Genomic DNA, 15,400 nt, shown 5'->3' with positions numbered 1-15,400 from the left:
CCCCGGTTCGGGAACTAAGATCCCACATGCCTCGAGGCACGGCCAAGGAATAAATAAAGAAAGAATAAAATAAACCCAGAGAGTCGGACTATTTGAGGGTGAGAGTCCACACTCTCAGCCCTGTGCTCCCTACCTCCCTAATTCTTCTAACAGCACCTAGGAAGGGATGCTTTCTTACGCTAACTTAAAGTCCCATTGTAAAACTGAAATATCAAAATTTTGTTATTTTTTAAAATTTCATAATTTATACTGTTCATTAATTCATGCTAACCTGAATTAGTGAAAAGTATCACTTAAAACATGTAATCAAAATCATTATTTTTATATAATCTTTCAAAGCGCCTATATAAAGACATCCACACACAGAGTCCCCTGGTTGCTCACTCCTATAATTTTTATTTCCCAATTATTTCTATTGAATGATTTTATTCTCTCCGTGTGGAATAAGCTGGAATGCCGAGGCGGAATTCTATAACCCTTGGGGTTAAAATAGAAGAAAGAAAAGAAAAGAAGCAGAAAGAAAAGGAAAAAGGGGAGAAGAAAAGAGAGAAGAAAAGAAATGAGAAAAGAAAGAAAAGAAAAGGAAAGGAAAGAAAAGAAAAGCAGGTTCTTAAGCAATCTGCCCCCATGCCTGCCACCAGCTGAGAAGCTGACACTTGCAGAGCATGCGCTCTGAGGCAGACATCAGTCTTGACCTCCATCAAGCCCATTTAATCACAACCTGCTCCTGGGGGTTAATTATGCTAATATTATCACCCTTAAGTGAGAAGTTAGGAAACTGAGGCATGAAGAGGTTGAGCAAGAGGCCCAAGGTCACAGAGCAAGGCGGAGGCAGAGCTGGCATTAAACCCGGGACACCTGGCTCCACGCCTGAGCCTCCCTCTGACCGCACCAGGCTCTCCTGCAGGGCACCCGCAAGTGTCAACACCAAGACCACAAGCGCCAGGAGCTGAGTTCAGCGCAAACGGGCAGCAGGTACTGCAGACAGTGGACTAAAGAATAAAAACTTCTGGGAGTTGATGTCAGTGATCTGCTTCAGCAAATGCAGAGATCTCGGCTACTGCTGAACATGCAATCTTCCCCATCCAGGCTTCCTCAGAAACGTGACCGTTCTCTGTTTCAGTATGTGGCCCCTCCTGGAACAGGGAACGGTGGAGAGCTGGATGCTGCCTGAGACAGTCAGTACCCTGAGACAGTCAGTACCTGTGCGGTCTTGGGGAAAGCTCCAGGCCTCAGTTTCCTCGCCGGTAAATGAGAGCGATGAGTCAGGCCATTCAAAGTTCCTCTGTAGGAGGAACTAGTTTGCTCTGAATAGCCTAGCTTATTAAAATCTGGGTCCACAGAGCTTAACTCCTTGGAGAGCTTTTTAAAATCCCAGTGTCCCCTCACACCAGTCAAAATGGCCATCACCAAAAAATCTGTAAACAATAAATGCTGGAGTCGGTGTGGAGAGAAGGGAACCCTCCTACACTGTTGGTGGGAATGTAAGTTGGTGCAGACACTATGGAGAACAGTATGGAGGTTCCTTAAAAAAACTAAAAACAGAGCCACCATATGATCCAGCAATCCCACTCCTGGGCATATGTCCAGAGAAAAGCATAATCTGAAAAGATACATGCACCCCAATGTTCGCTGCGGCACTATTTACAATATCTAGGACACGGAAGCAACCTAAATGGTACATATATACAATGGAATATTACTGAGCCATAAAAAGGAACAAAATAACACCATTTGCAGCAACATGGACGGGCCTAGAGATTGTCATACTGAGTGAAGTAAATCAGAGAAAGACAAATATGATGTCACTTATACGTAGAATCTAAAAAAATGGTACAGTGAATTTATTTACAACAGAGAAATAAGAGTCACAAATGTAGAAGACAAACTTATGGTTACCAAGGGAAGAGGGGGGGAGGAGGGATGAATTGGGAGATTTGGATTGACATGTACACACTACTGTATATAAAATAGATAACTAATAAGGACCTACAGTATAGCACAGGGAATGCTACTCAATACTCTGAAATGGCCTATATGGGAAAAGAATCTAAAGACGTGTGGATATATGTATATGTATAACTGATTCACTTTGCTGTACAGCAGAAACTAACACAGCATTGTAAATCAACTATACTCCAATAAAAATTAATTTTAAAAAAATCCCAATGTCCAGGCCTCACCTCCAGAGATACTGATTTAATTAAAGGAGATTGGAAGATCCCACGTGCCGCAGAGCGGCTGGGCCCGTGAGCCATGGCCGCTGAGCCTGCGAGTCCGGAGCCTGTGCTCCACAACGGGAGAGGCCACAGCAGTGAGAGGCCCGCATACCGCCCCCCCCCAAAAAAAAAAAAAAGGAGATTGAAGCCCAGGCATCAGTGCTTTTTTTTCTTAAACTCACCAGGTGATTCTAATAAGGAGGCAGTTTTGCGAACCATTGCTCTGGAGTGTTTCCAAACTTGAATATTCACCAAAAATACCTGGAGGACTTATTCCCACCGCAAAGTTTCTGATTCAGTAGGCTTTGAGGGTGAAGTATTTCTAGTAAGTTCCCAGAAAACACTGATGCTGCTGGCTCAGAGTCCCCGCTTTGAGAATTCCAGAAATTTTCACACCCTCTGAAATGGTGTATGCAGTCAGATGAGTAATTTTTACCCCCCATCCTGGAGAGAAAATTCATAGGTTTCATTAGATTCTCAAAGAGACCTTCGACCTGAGAAAGCAGATGATTTTGCAACTTGTTCCATCTTGAAGTAGTCCCAGAGGGGTGTGTGTGTGTGTGTGTGTGTGTGTGTGTGTGAGTACCTGGGCATTGCTGGGCTCTATGATGCCGACACAACGACCAATCCACACTCAGTTTCCCACCCAGAAGTTGCACTCAGGGCATCAGGTTGGGGAAGAGGGTGAACGTGACAACTTTCCCCAGCACCAAATGTGAATTCTGGGGAGAAGGAGAAGGAGAGAGAGAGAATTCCCAGTGACTCTTTGGAACAGAAATAAAACCTCTATGGATAATCATGTTGCCTCATGCCCGTTGATGTTGAGAAAATGAATACTGTGCCATCACAATCAGCCTGCAGATCAGATAAACAACATTGCATCAGCATGAATTCTCCTTATCCTCTCATCCAAAATGTGGCGTGGGAAGTTCATATATAAAATTTAACATATATGTTCTTTCAACCTTTCAAAATCTCCATTTTTGTGAAATGTTTTATAATGTACAAGATACATTAGGACATCTATGTATATAATTTACAAATAGAGAAATGAGCAGGCAAACATACATACCTTGGGGTTCCATGATAGAAAAGTTTAGAGACTACTCATCAGGTGTGGCGGTCCTCAAACTTGAGAGCCCACCAGAATCACCTGGAAGTTTGCTAAATAAATGCAGATTCCCAGCCCTCAGCCTCGTTCAGATTCGGGAAGTCAGGGAAAGTCACATTCTACGCTGACATCTTAGGAAAATCTGAGGCAGGTGATCCATTGACTCCACTATAAACCTTGCTGTGAGAATGCCTTATTTTTTCCTTTTTTTTTTTTCCTATGCACTTAAAAATAACTTTATTCTCACTCAAAAGCTATAGCTCTTCCTGGCAAGGGATATATAGGCGAATGCAAAGAAGGTTAACAAAAATATCAGTATTCTGTATGTCCTTCTATTTCCTCCTCCCGTGATGTCCCCCTCCTTCCCCAGCCTCTCCTGGCGTTGGTCACCACACATGACAAAGCCATCTGCTGCCCTCTAATGGCAACTCGGCCCAGCTGATCACTCAGCAAATAATTTCTGAGGCAGGCAGGTTTGGCCATCTTTCCAAAGAATCCAATTTTTTCCAATATTTCCCCGTTGAGGAACACTTTCCAGAAGCCTCTTTAATTCAAGACATAGAAGTGCACGCAAACAAGTCAATCAAAGATGGCGCCGTCCACAGGAAGGGTTGCAGTGTGAAAGACAAATTCTCACAAACATATTCATTCATGCAACAGATGTTCTGAAAATATTTTTGAACAGTGTACCAGGTATGGTTCAAGATGCTACATGCTAAAGAAAAAAAAAGTCTCTGCTCTCACAGCACTGACAGGCTAATGGGGGGAGACAGCGACATCTTACTGTTAGATGGCGGTAAATGCTGTTGAGAAAAATGTGGGCTGGGAAGAAGAGAGTTGGAAAAGCTCACCAGTAAAAGAAGGAAATGAACACTTATTGACCATTTTTGAATTACTGAGTATTCTACATAAGTCACTTCTCTTGATCTTCACCGCTCTCTCATTGTAACCCCCTTTTTTAAACTGTAATAGCCAATTTACACGTAAAGAAACTGAAGTTGCACAACCCTAGAAACTTGGCTAAGGCCAAGATGTTAACTCATAGTGACATGGTACTGACCTTCTTAACTGGTTGTAGGAAGTGAAGCCCAGGGCCAATTTGTAAAGGAGACTGCTCACACCTGCCCTTCCTCAGCTCTCACACCCACCCTTCTCCAGGACATTCAGTGCTGCATGGAATGTGCTGGACTCACTTTTCCCCATGAATCTTTCCCTTGTTCTCATTCTCTGAAGCTCTTATATTACTCTATGATAATTCCATAAATGGATTCTCCTAGAGTGCGGGTGTTTAGTGACTGTTAATGTCTGCTAATCCCATACTTTTCTCCATTTATAGCCTAACTAGTCACATCATCATCACCCAGGTAAGATATTTGAGGGGGCCCTTTTTCTGGAAACAGTCTGTAATCTTAATAGTGGAAATATCAGGCCCTCTGGTTGAGCAGAAACGAACATGCTTGTTGAAATGGTGCTATGTATGGGGATTAGAGTCATATTAAAATATCAGTTTCTCATCTTCCTGTCTGTTATAAGTATTGAACTCTCGAAAATGCTATAAGAAAAGAGCATGTCTTTGTGTGCACGACACAAATCCATCGATCTCCCGTGAGATCTGAAAGATAGAGAACTTTCACTTTTTACTTTATACTTGTTGGTACCGGGTATGAGCCCCTGGTACCTTAAAAGTGATGATGAGGGACTTCCCTGGTGGGGCAGTGGTTAAGAATCTGCCTGCCTATAAAGGAGAAACTAACACACCATTGTAAAACAATTATACTCCAATAAAGAGGTTAAAAAAAAAAGAAAACTCAGAATTGACTGAAATGTATTGGAAGCAGGACATATATTTGAAACTCAGTGACTCTGGGCTAGAAATACTATCAACAGTGTTAAGGACATATACAAAATGAATGCTTTGTGTGATTCTCTTTCTATAATACATTGTCTTTTTTAACATTGTATTGTTCAATATTTAATTAGATTATATTTTGAAAGCAAAAAAAAAAAAAAAGAATCTGCCTGCCAATGCAGGGGACACGGGTTCGATCCCTGGTCCAGGAAGACCCCACATGCCGCAGAGCAACAACTACTAAGCCTGTGCTCTAGACCCAGGAGCCACAACTACTGAAGCCTGCGTGCCTAGAGCCCGTGCTCCACAACAAGAGAAGCCACTGCAATGAGAAGCCAGCACACCACAACAAAGGGTAGCCCCCGCTGGCCGCAACTTGAGAAAGCCCGCACACAGCAACGAAGACCCAATGCAGCCAAAAGTAAATTTTTAGAAAATGATGATGAAATACAGCTTTTAAAACGATGCTTGAGACTCAGACTCTGGACTGTGGCTAAGTTGTGTCCGCCAGGATCTCTTCTTTCTGTTGTTTAGCTGAATGCTTCTGCTTAAAAACACTCTGCTATTAAGAGTGCCCTCACCTCATAAGGTCTCACCACGGCAAGAATCAGGGGACTCAACAGACAGAGAAAATATACTGTCACAAGCCTACACTCAGAATTAATGATGAGCTGTTTTTTAGTTTTGACGAGAAGCCACAGCTTGTTGTTAATAACAGAGGAACGCCTAAGAATCCTATAGTTCTGATGTCTCAGTCAAATCTGTGAGGGTGTTGGAAGGACTGTGTGATTTAGAAAAAATATATATATATACATATATATATATAGTTTTTAAAGTCTCAGTGAGTTACTTCAAATAAAGTCTCAATGAGTTACTTCAAATAAAGTAGAAACCAGAATTCTGTGGACATTTAGAATATTTAAGACCAGGCATTTGAGCCAAAAAAATGTTTGCCTACAAAATTTATTTCTTTCATTGTCTGCCAGGAGGGTTACATAAACCTTTCTTCAGTACCACCCAAAGCCCTCAGTAAAAGGAACACACACAAATAACGACGAGATAAAGGCTCCAAGTGGAAATTCAACTGTATTTATTTTTCTTATACAGAATCAGAGAAGTAAAAACCAGTACCAAACTCCAGTTAAAATGGTTTGAGCTGACTGATTTTTCTGCATACTTTCTGTATGTATAGCAATCTAAATTAAAAATAAACACACATATGTCGTATTACAAAATGTAGAAATAATTTTTTTAAAAGTTACAATACTAACACATAAATGATGTAGTGTGTTAGGGAAACGGTCTCTGTCAATCACCCATTTTCCCAATTAAATTAATCTACAATTTCCTTTTAACAGCTTTTATTTTTCATAAAAGTGGCACTTTCGGAAGTTACTTTCCAATTATGTCATGAGAACACAACTTGTCGCTAACAGAACTCACTCCAGATCACCTTCTTCTACAGAGAGCTTTTCTCCCAAGCTGGAGACAGCAGCATCCCAGCAAGCTAAATGTTTTACTCTGTTTTCATGTATATTGTATAACCAGTGAAAAGAAATGGCATTTCACATCCTAAATTCTATGGTGAAACGCTAACAATTACTAAGATTTCATAGAATTGCAAATAGGTTTTGACAATGTAGTTACTTCAAGAAAATGTGTTTTATCAGGGGGAATAAAAACCTTGAAAGATCTCTGAAATTATTTTTCAGTTTCAATTTTTAATCTGCCTTTTCTCTGGCAAAATTATTGGATGAAATGTTGAAATTTATTGACTGATTTAGGACTAAAAAGATGAGATATTGTGGCAGTTCTTTTATAATAAGAAATATAGTATAAATAGCACCTTATCATGAATTCTGCAGGGGTTTTAACACTTACAATAATAGGAAAGAGCCTTTAAATAGTTGTTCTTACTTTAGATTTCTAGCTTTAGTGTTCTTTAACAAAGGCCATATTTTATGGCCTGAAAAATAACAACAAAAATTATATCTGGCTTCATTTATTAGTAAACACATAGTCAGGGTCCATATTTAATTCTGGAAAAATAATTGTTATGTTCATTAATAAATGTTCCAACTAATTTCACTAAAAAAATTCTTCTAGTATTTTCTAATGCCACAAGCTTACTAGGAAATTACGTCTAAAAATTGATAATACAAATCATCGATGTTTTAACTGCTTTAAAAAGAGAGGGGTATCTGTTTCTTTTATGTTTAATAACCTGAAAATGAGTCTATAAAAATATTTTTTAAAAATACAGTAACACTGCTCAGTTTTACTAGGTCCCTTTTTTCTGAGTCTTTTTTTTTTTTTTTGCTTTTTCTTAGAAAGAATGTACAATGCTTTTTGCAATTATTGCTAACACAAGAGGAAAAGAAATAGTGCTCCCTCCAATTTAGTAGCTAAAGAAACATCTACCCCCATCTCTCTCAGAGCGCTTCGAGAGAGAGAGAAGGAATCAGAGGAACAGAAACCATGGGTCCTTCAGGGGAAAAAAGTCACTTCATTGTGTTGGAAGCAATGGTAGGTTTATGGTCTTGTCCGCCTACACACTTAACATCAGCGTAGACAGGACAAGACTAGCCCTGCCCCTCCTTCTCCCACATAAAGTGCACCGAAGCCTTCTTTCCTTCTACAACAGTCTTTTGGTACAAAGACTGTAGGAGAAAATTGTTGCTTTGCTCTTTGGGGGCACCTCATACCTCCTGCTCGTCTTGCTTTTGGGGTACTATAGCTTGTCTATTTCCATTTCACACCTAACAGCCTTTCCACTATATTCCCTAACTTTACTACTTCATCTCTGACCTTTACACTTGCTTTCTTTCCAACAAGATAAGATGTATTCTGCCATCTATCTTTTGGTAGATCGAAAAGGATCTCAGATCCCCAGCAAATAAGCCCCTCGGGAATGGAAAGGTTCCTCTCAGAGACCTGCATTATTAATGTCTCTCAAAAAAAGATATTAAATTCATAGATTATAAATAATGTCCGTTCAAAATATTAAACAGTTGAGGACTTCATTGGCAATGCAGGCGGGGTGCATGCCAGGCAAACCCAATGCTCTCTCTCAGTCCTTAAAAGCTAATAAAAAACGGTTTTGGTTACATAAGAGGTATTGAGTACATATTTCATGCCTTTTTATACCAACTGTAGCAAACAAGGTTAGGATAATATACTTAGGAATCAACATTAGTGACTTCAGAAACATGTCTCCACCATACACCCTCAGGGGGCATTTTTTTACATGTCAGTCAGAGATCTGCTTCATCCTTCAAACAGTTTCATAGATAAGATTACTTTAAACCCTTGAAATCTTGAAAGAAGCGAAACCGACAAGGCTTTGGAAGTTTAAAAGCAACAGCTTACTGCGTGTGCCATCAGGTTGAAAGCTACGTGGTCCTGATGTTTTCAGAACGGTTTCAAAAGACAGAGATACAGTTGTCACTGATTTATCAAAAACATTTGACTGCCCTTTGTCATCAGCTACAAAATGATAGTGCTTCATAAAATAAACATTTGAGTTCTAAGCTGCAGTTTAAAAACAAAAAAATCCAACTTGTAATTTTAAAAACCTTTGTTTAATAGATGTTCATAATTAGTACCAAACTGGTCTCTTTCATAAGATCTTAGTGTAGGAGCTGTGACTAACGCTGCTGTTACTCTCCTGCTGGAAGGACTAGCTGGCTAGATGCTGTGCAGTAAAATCCTAAAGGATAAACTACAATAGGACTGTGTGTGCCTTTGTGAATACAGGGTAATAAGAACCAACAGAACCAGCATGGATCCCAGACTACATTGTATTCCAAACAGCAGAATTTTACTATCTGTACAATGATTTTTAAAGCTCAAGTTAAATATTTTTTAAAGCATTTGGTACTAATGTCATCAATACAGTTTTTGAAACTGTAAATCAGGTTGAATTTTGTGTACATTTCCTGGACCGAGCCGCCTGTCAGAAGTCACTGCCTGTGGTCAGCTTTTTATGGTTTATAATCAATTGACGTATAAATTTCAGCTAACACCCATAAAGCTTAGTCATGGGGCAGCAGAAAGGAAAGCAGAGAAGCAATTCTGCATAATCAATTCTGCTGAAACAATTCTGCATAACCCATCACAGGAAGGCAGGCTTGCAGAAAATGAAAATAGAATGTTTATTTATGTTTAACTTACGTTACTATCAATCAACTCCAGGCAATGATTAAACTGGCCACAAGGAAAGGAGGGAGCATGCGTCACGGAGGCAGTAAGCGGCACACCTGCAGACTTGCTCTGCTCCATCGCTTTTTCCAAGAGGCCCAGGAAATGTCAGGTCACGGCTGCATCCAAGCTACAGTGGTACTGCTTACAGCCAGGTTAGAAAAGGCTCGCTTTTGTTCAGAGCAGATTCTACATCATTGAAGAGGGGGATCAGATCTTCAGATTCCAAAGTTCCTAGATCAACATTTGTTCCCGGAAGACAGTCAAGAAAATCAGGGAACCGGGTCTGCTGAGGGTTGATGTTCATGGGTGCCTGGCCTGCATTTTCTCCTATAACAGAATGAAATGAAACCATTTTAATTCTTTTTTAGAGCTCTTGAAAGAGGGACAGATTCAAGTGTCAACATAACTCTCATCTTCATTTCCACTGTGTCTACATTCCACCAGAAGATTTTATTGCTGCAGGTCTAAAATATTTCATCTCTGTGCAAAAGTTCAGCTTCCACATTACTGAAACTGAATTGGAGATGCTCACTCCTAAGAGATGCAGAGATGCCAGGTGAACCTTTCATTGCTCTGGGTAGACACTGTCCAGAATGGGTAAATCCAGGGAAACAGGAAAGGAGCAAATGAGGGTGCTGTGGACCTGACCTACAATCAATGACTTCCCATGACAACGGCGTGAAGAGCTGGTTTGAGTAGAGAGGCCCTGCCTGTCATAAAAACCTTATCACAGAGCTATAATCCAATGATTTAACTGTAAGCTCAAATTTGCCCGTATCATCCCTCTTTATGTTCAAAGAGAGTAGTGAGGAGTTTCTTTTAACCACGTTGTTAAAAAGCTATCTTCATTGATGACTCTAGGGGTCATTTTCAAAGTATTTTAGAGAGGGGGTGTTGCAGTTCACCCCCCTCACTCCACACACACATACAGCCCGCAAGTATCTACGCTTCTCCCAATGCATGTGAGTCACAATGCATGGGAGCTGACTAAGGTTCTGAGAAGTCTTGTAATAAGGAAGTCTGATATATTTTGCTTAAGCCACTATGACCTAAAGCCATTTTATCATCGAATGCAATTTTGGCCGAATTTATATCCTAATAGAACTAGAGTCTATAGAACCTAGTTGAGAGAATGCTGTTCCAGAGGAAAGTTAAGTGTCTGGGATATAACATGTGGAATACATGCTCTTCATGAATGATAGTATAGGAGAAGACGTACGGACAATGGAGGAAATGAGCTTTTTAGCTGTGTAACCTTATTTAGACACACTTCACCTGTCTGAAATTGGGATTATAGCACCTTCACAAATGGGAGTTAGGTGCCATGTAATATCTGCCACACATCCATGGCTCTGGGCTTCTTTCATACATACACACTTAGGAGAATACAAAAACGCATTGCTTGTTGATTGTGCTGAGAGGAAGAAAAACCTGGGAACTCAATCACAGTTAATGACATAATATCAGAGCAACTGGCTTATTCCAAGAACCCCAACCAATTTCCTGAAGGGATAAAATACACGTCACAGTCACACCTCACAGTGCATTAAAAACTATGGCCAGCTTTCACCATGGAATCACTTTTAAGAAACGTATTAAATTAGCTTTTGTGCCCTACAAGTACGGTAGCCTTCCTGAAAAGCCTGCTTAGGAATTTCACTATTCTGAGCAAAACAGGAGAAAACTCATTTTAACCATATGCATTTTCCAAGGAGAAAGAGTACATTTTTCTGAGTGATGAGGGGAAAATACTCAAACTTGCATTTTGGTGATAGTAAAACTTGATGGCTTTTCTATAACTCATAAAATATCAATGACTCTTAGGACTATTTTATAGGATTTTCATTGCAAAAGGCAGTATTTTAAAAGTTAAATCGAGTTCAACATGACCTCAATGCTGTTGTGTTACTGACTTGAAAAACATTAGTTTAGAAAAGAAAATCCAAAATAACTTTTTTCTACCCACTAGAGGGTAACAAATGGAAATGAGGCTTAAAAAAACTATCTGCCCTGAAAAATCAGCCGATCTAAAGTGCTGGATGTCTTTTTTTCTTCATCTCCAGTTAGAATTATTCATCTCTACTGATTTCCCATTTTAACTTTTTAATAAGTCAAGAATTCATTTTTTTTTTTAAGAATTCATTTTTTAACCAAATAAAATCTCTCTGTTTAAAAGAATTCCTCTTATCCTTTCTCCTTGGGCATGGAAAGCATGAGGAGACTAGTTAAGGTTCTTCAATAAGGTTAACAATCTTAAAATCTCTCTCTTTGGAGCAACTCTGCAACCTCGTAGTAATATTTTGGGTCTTTGCAGTTTTATCCATTTAAAAAGTGGGGCATAGTGTACAACATGGGGAATATAGCCAATATTTTACAATAACTATAAATGGAGTATAACCTTTAAAAATTGTGAATCACTGTACGGTACACCTGTAACTTATATAATATTATACGGAAACTATACCTCAATTAAAATATAAAGGATGCATATCTGCATAGATAATAAAAATGAATGAATGAATGAGTGAAAAGTGGGACAGACCAAAAAAAAACAAGCAATTCTTAAAAGGGTGTGATTATTGCAGAATATTCTGGAAGGTGGATGACTTCCAGCCTTTGCTCCTGTTATTCCCTCTACTCTATCCTCACACCATGTCCAGCTGTTGTTTCCATGTGTATTTTGCAAAGGGAGTGTTCAGCTGGCTTGTTCCCATTCAGCATGTGGTCAGCATGTGATCAGTGCATCTACTAGATCTTTGCCAGCCACACTTGAGCTCAGCTTTTCCTCATCTTGTTCCTGAAAAAGTAATTATACTTCTCCCCTTGAGGGGGTTTATGCCCACTCCCTATAAAGGCTTCACAGATGTGACCCTAAACCCAACAGGCTGACACTCACTACACCAGGTTAACCTGGAACCCTAACATTTAACAAGACCAACTTGTACATTACTTCATCCTTCTTAGAAGGAGGAGAAGAGGAGAAGACAACTTTGTGCCAAGCTCTGTGACCTCATGAGCCCTCACAACTCTACAAGATGAGCACATTACTCCTACTTTATAGGTGAGAAATCTGAGGCCCCTGGGAGGTTATGTCACTTACCCAAAGTCATTACTAAGAAGTAGAGAAGCAAAGATCCAGCTCAGGTTGCCTGACTGCAATGACTATGCTCTTTTCAGGACACCACTTAATTCTACATTTTGGCTTCAAAAACATTCCCTACTTCTCCACTCAATGTCATTTTAAAAAGCCATAGAATAGAATCCATCTTCTTTTATTTTTAAATGTCAAGCTTGGATTTAGATCTCCTGAGTCATTTCTTATTTAACTTTGCTTTTTATCTTTACTGGCTTCCCAGTGTTTAAAAGATGAAAGCAAACAATTATTAAACACAGGAAGGAGCCACTTCATCAGGCAGGTCTGAAGAGGGCAAGATAAATCTCACACCGAAAAATAAAGACAGGGATGAAGAGAGGGAGGGAGGGAAGCAGGAAGGGAGGGAGAAGGCTGAAGTAATAAATTGAAGAATAACAAAACAAACAGTTCAAACTATTCCTGTGTGACTCCTCACAAGACAGTCTGTGCAATTCTCTCAACAAGTAGATGATGGGCTGCACGGAGAGCCCGGAACAGCTGCTCCAACCTTCTGGCCGAGTATGACTTTTGTCTGACCAGTCGTTTAGTTTTAGAGCACAAAGTGCAGTCATCGAGGAGCAGAGGGTAACAAACACGGGCGCTCTGGACAAGGGCACTGGGGAAAGCAATCATTTCATCACAGAATGATTTTCTTTCAACAGTGAGGATGGAGGAGAAACTTGCATGAACAGCTCCAAAGAGGTTATTATTTAATTTTTTAAGTCCATTTTCAGGGTGTTTTTTTTTAATTGAAGTATAGTTGATTTACAATGTTGAGTTGGTTTCAGGTGTGCAGCAAAGTGATTCAGTTGTATATCTATAGATGTAGATATAGATATAGATACAGATACAGATATTTATATAGATATAGATATTTATATAGATATTCTTTTTCAGATTTTTTTTCTATTATAGGTTATTTCAAGATATTGAATATAGTTCCCTCTGCTATACAGTAGGTCCTTGTTGTTAGCTGTCATTTAATTTTGGTTTCAGAATATCTTCTGGGAGTTTAGGACTTTGATAATTAAGCCTTGACCAAATTTGGAGGCATCGCTCCTAGAGAAATGGTGAAAAGGAGGTAACCGGGAAGCCAGCTGAGGCCTAGCCTGAAAGCAGGGCAGGCCAGGAACTATGTTAAATTTAACTGCCGGGGGAGGACACTGTTACCATGTTAGGATTTGGAGCTGACATTTTAGAATCCTCTGAGTTGCTTAACTTTCCAAATGACCACTGCCAATTACTTCCCAAATGCAGTTAATGACATGAAAAAATTTGCATACTGGTGACCTGTACATTACAACCAAAAGCTAGAAAAAAGCATAAATATTCCACTGTGGAAGAATGGCAAAGCAGACAGTGGTATGTTAATGCAATTGTGAGGAAAGGGCTATATGAAGCAAGGACAAACAAAAGGAAGGAAGGGAGGGAGGGAGGGAGAGAGAAGAAAAAAGCAGAAACTAAAATCCTGTGCCCATATATAAAACTATATTTGCTCCAATAAAGATGTTAAAAAAAATAAAATAAAAGGCTACTCCTGGAATTAAAAAAAAAAACTATATTTGTATAAACTATGGGGAAGGGGCTAGAGTTTATTAATAGTGCCTGGGTTCCAGTGGCTTTTCAGCTGTTAGTTTATGTTGTTGCTGAGGTTAAGTGTCTCTCGTTGGATTTTAGAATTGAGAGGACTAGGGAACTTCCTTGTTGGTCCAGTGGTTAAGACTCCGCTCTTCCAATGCAGGGGGCACAGGCTGCATCCCTGGTCAGGGAACTAAGATCCCGCATGCTGAGCGGTGTAGCCAAAAAAAAAAAAAAAACGAATCGAGATGACTAAAGAGACAATTTAAAAGTGCAAACCTACTGCAAGGCCTCGCAGGCTTGGCTCCTACCTGTGTCCATCTCATCCACGTTGCTGAGGAAGTCCTCCGGAGTGGTCGGGACGCTGTAGCACCCTAGCCCCAGGCCGCTGTCGGTGCTCTGCTCCCTCGAATGATATGGCCCCCTGCAGAGCAAAAGACGGAAAGAAATTTCAAAATTAAAATACAGTCATGAAGACCCTCAACTAGTGTAGTTCTGTCAACCTGCCCGATCTTCAGATAACAAAGGGAGGTGGACTTTGCACTTCCTTTTAATTTTGAAACATATATCCCTGTGTCAGTGAAATTGATAAATTGTAAGCAAAAAAAACCTGGCCATTCATACTAAATTGACACTGATTCCCTTTTCATCTCAAAATAACAATTTGAACACCATTCTACATACAGAGAATGATACCATTTATGTACACTTTTTCAAAACCGAAAACGAAGTTGAATATTGTTTCTGGATACAGACATTAACAGGCAATAAGAAATATAAAAATATGTGTGATGAAAAAAGAACAAAAAATGGGTGTGATGGATACACAACAATTTCCAAATAGTGGCTACCACTAGGGAGGGAAGACGGGAAAGAAATGGATTTCAGTGGTGGTGGGGAAGGGTTTAAGTATTAATTGTAATACTTATTCAAAAAAAAATAAGATCTATGGAAATATGCAAAATATGGGAGTTGGGTACGCGGGTAAATCTTAAGTTATTCTTTATACTCTTCTCTACGTTTGAAGTAGTTTTAAATCAATCATTTAAAAACGCCTTTCTTTCATTATTTCCCTTACTGTTTGTTTTCATCTCTCTATTTTTAATAACTTTCATAACTGTATTTGCTTGTTTGCCAGAAGACTCTGCAAGGGCAGAAAAGACACAGGAAATAGAATACTGCCTTTTATTTGGGTTTAAAAGGCTACAATTAAGGTTGACTACTTCTACTCATGAAGATATTTCTGGTTCAATCACCTTTTCCTTCTGCTCATATATTTCATATTTTAAAACAACGCCTTTTTGTTT

At 39.5% G+C, this 15,400-nt stretch overlaps 1 protein-coding gene across 1 annotated transcript in view; it reads right to left on the bottom strand.

Moving 5' to 3' along the window:
* Positions 1-6,252: 6,252 nt before the first annotated feature.
* The window catches only part of WWTR1 (WW domain containing transcription regulator 1), a 132,133-nt gene continuing 122,985 nt past the window's right edge, over positions 6,253-15,400 (bottom strand). Inside the window, exons 6-7 of the mRNA XM_082654954.1 lie at positions 14,405-14,517; positions 6,253-9,709 (exon numbers count right to left, since the gene is read on the bottom strand). Coding sequence (XP_082511080.1) covers positions 9,525-9,709; positions 14,405-14,517 — 298 coding nt within the window. The 3' untranslated portion in view covers positions 6,253-9,524. The remainder of the gene's footprint in view (positions 9,710-14,404; positions 14,518-15,400) is intronic.

Source organism: Grampus griseus, assembly GCF_964374135.1.
Source record: "Grampus griseus genome assembly, chromosome: 5".
NCBI lineage: Eukaryota > Metazoa > Chordata > Mammalia > Artiodactyla > Delphinidae > Grampus > Grampus griseus.
This window is presented reverse-complemented; position numbering and strand designations above follow the sequence as displayed.